Genomic DNA, 3,247 nt, shown 5'->3' on the forward strand with positions numbered 1-3,247 from the left:
GACCAAACAAGTGGTAACTTGTCGAAACATATAAATAATCATAATATTAACACATTGATTATAGAATCGAACACAACATGCATGAATGAACAAAATTTTGCAAGATTTTTTCGTGGCATCAACTTTTTTAAAAAGACTTTTGTGCACATACATTCAGTGTACGATTCTATGATCATTTCCTATGTTTATAGACTTATCTTATATATATATATATATATATATATATATACATCTTATATATTATAAGAATATAGTGTGAAACATGAGAGACTTTCAAACTCTGAATACTAAACTCTCATGGACTCTCTATCCTACATGGCATTCTCTTTAAATAAACATAATAAAAAAAATTAAAAATCAAATATACAAACAGATAAAATTAACAAATTTGATCTTTATCGTTTCACTTAAAATCTTTATTTTGTCTACCAATATCCAATTTTAAATTTTAAAAATTATCTAAATAAATCTGTTTTGAAAATGTCTTCCACCATTAGAATTTAAATCAATAAAACCAACATGTCCGTCACGTCTCTATCTTGCATCATAACTTAAATAAATTTTTAACAAGTAAATAAAAAGCCTCAACTCCAAAACTTAAATAAATAAATAGAAACCACACATAAATTAAATTCAAAAATAAAATAAAACCAACTCCATAACTTAAATAATTTTTTTTTTTAAAAAAAAACAAATATAAACCACTCATAAATAAAGAAGATAAGAATTAAGATATGGATCTCAAAAAGATATGACAATATCTAAATTTGAATTACGATTTATTAATATAACTATCTATTTTTTTATTTTATTTTATGTATATCTATCTAAATCTTAAATCAATTAATGGGACAAATTAATCTATTTTGAAGTCTTGTTTAAAGAATAATTTGATTACACATTCCAACTCGGTTTTTTTCTTTTCCCTCAATATGTAGGATATTTACAAATGAAAAATGTTGAAACCTCAAAAAAGATCTCAGAATCCAACCCATGATGATATGGTCATAAGTGTCAATTTTTAATTTGTTACACACCTAATGATATAAGGCCCCAACTCTCTTGTCACGTCATGGATGAATTTGTGATTTTAAGTATGGGCCTCTACCATTTCTCTTTACAAATATGAGAAGAGGATTAATCAAATTGCATTTCGGCCAATCACATACTCAAATTTTCGATCCTTCAAGATAATTCTAACCAAGAGCACATCAAATCAAACTTTTTATTTAAATTTAAAATCAAGTTAAATAAAAAAATTAAAAGAAAATAATGAAAGGTTGGAGATATTGTAAAACTTTCTTATTCTTAAAGACTAAAAGGCTAGTACATGCGCATTATATTCATATTATATTTTTAGTTATGGAATTCAAATCAAAAGAAATGTAACTTAAATTATTGGATTAATAATAGAAACACGAGAAATTCTAATATATACACCCTTAAAAGTGGTGTATCATATGCACATTTAGTTATGTTATTTTCTTCTTTAGTTATGATATTATTTTAATTATGACTCTTGAGTTTTTTAATTATGCCTCATATTGTGCTTAGTTCTGACATTTTTTTAGTTATGACTCGAAAAATATGAAATTATGCAAATTTTTTTAGTTATAAGGTGCATATGGTACATACATTTTGAGGGGGTGTATAACATAGTACATTCCATGTGCGCATTATATTCATATTGTATTTTTAGTTATGAAATTCAAATCAAAAGAAATGTAACTTAAATTATTGGATTAATAACAAAAACACGAGAAATTCTAATATATACACCCTTAAAAATGGTGTACCATATGCGCCTTTACTTATATTATTTTCTTCTTTAGTTATGATATTATTTTAATTATGACTCATGAGTTCTTTCATTATGCCTCATATTATGCTTAGTTATGACATCTTTTTAGTCATGACTCGAAAAATATGAAGTTACGTCCTTTTTTTTTTTTTAATTATAAGGTGCATATGGTACATACCTTTTGAGGAGGTGTGTACCATAGTGTTTCCCTAGAAACACCATCTCAATTATCGTTAAATATCACTTTATTTCACATTTAATAATAAAATTATATATTTTTCTTAATTATAAAATTTTATATTTATCTTAATTATAACTTTTAAATTTATATATTTTCATAACAAAAAGAGGTGTGTCTTAACTCATTTAATTAGGTTTAACTTTGTTTATTGTTATTATGGGAATTGTCAAAATTTCACTAAGTAGATTTACAATTTGTAATTTTTTTTAAACTAATAATTTAAAAAGTTATAATCATAAAAATTAACTTTTGAATTTCATAAATAGTACATGATAAAACATTAAGTTGCTACAAGATAATTATAATGATTTATTTTAATTTATATAGTCTCACACATAGTTCGGTTATTACTTAATATGAGGATACATACCGCGTAAGAGACCGTAAGTAGTCTTAGATTCCATCCAAGTTTACACTTACTCCAATCTCTATCTATGCAAAGTGCATATCCAATGGCTTGGATTGTTGCCATCGTCGTCGTTAGCGCAGTGCTGGAGTACACACAAGGATAGTCCTGCATCATCTCAGCCTGACCCAACAAACAGGACACATTCAGAATAAATGATATTAGTCAAGGTCATTTGAGTAAATTTAATTTTTTTATCATTTATTTATTTTTATTTAATTTTTTGGTTGTTGCAAGATTACCTGAACAATCAATCCTGTTGCAGTAGAGATGCAACAGGACAAAATCAATAAAATTCCCACCATGTCATTACGATCATGTGGGTGTGGTGACGCCACGTGTCCACCCTTGTGAAAAAGGTGAACATTGGTTGACCAGATGTTGACCTCTGCCCCTTTGTAGAACATGAGCAGCATGGCCCCACCCGTGCACATCAATGTCCCTGCTACCTTCGCTTTGCCTATCATTGTACCCAATCCCAGCCTCTCCATCCTGTACCCATCATACCCACATCAGATGGCTATCATGCAATACTATTATCTAAAAAGAATATATTCATCTGAGAAATTAGAAACCAATAAGAAAATTTTAAAATAACTACAAATTTATAGAAATTTTAAAGATTTTATTATTAAATTTACAAAATTTATTACTGATTTGTAATTATTTTTTTAAAAAAATATCATTGATTTATATTTTCCTATATATATATATATATATATTAATTTCCCACTAGATTTTGAAAAGCCCTATTCTATAGAAAATATCACAAGAACAGTAATAAGATAATGTTAATTTT

The 3,247-nt window shown here is 26.5% G+C and overlaps 1 protein-coding gene across 1 annotated transcript; it reads right to left on the reverse strand.

The window, feature by feature from the left end:
* Positions 1-2,322: 2,322 nt before the first annotated feature.
* On the reverse strand, positions 2,323-2,939 carry LOC114284724 (WAT1-related protein At1g25270-like). Its single transcript, XM_082909384.1, has 3 exons — positions 2,691-2,939; positions 2,463-2,571; positions 2,323-2,330 (listed from the first exon to the last, which is right to left on the reverse strand). Exons 1-3 carry the CDS (start codon positions 2,937-2,939, stop codon positions 2,323-2,325), a joined length of 366 nt encoding a protein of 121 aa, XP_082765510.1.
* Positions 2,940-3,247: the final 308 nt, after the last annotated feature.

The sequence above is a fragment of the Camellia sinensis genome, chromosome 2 (genome assembly GCF_055761805.1).
Source record: "Camellia sinensis isolate YWXY chromosome 2, ASM5576180v1, whole genome shotgun sequence".
NCBI classification, from domain to species: Eukaryota; Viridiplantae; Streptophyta; class Magnoliopsida; order Ericales; family Theaceae; genus Camellia; species Camellia sinensis.

Coding starts and splice junctions, on each gene's coding strand:
- LOC114284724 (XM_082909384.1), bottom strand. CDS start 2,939: ATGGAGAGGCTGGGATTGGGTACAATGATAGGCAAAGCGAAGGTAGCA. Junction 2,572..2,690: donor CAACAGGATTGATTGTTCAG/GTAATCTTGCAA, acceptor TTGTTGGGTCAG/GCTGAGATGATGCAGGACTA.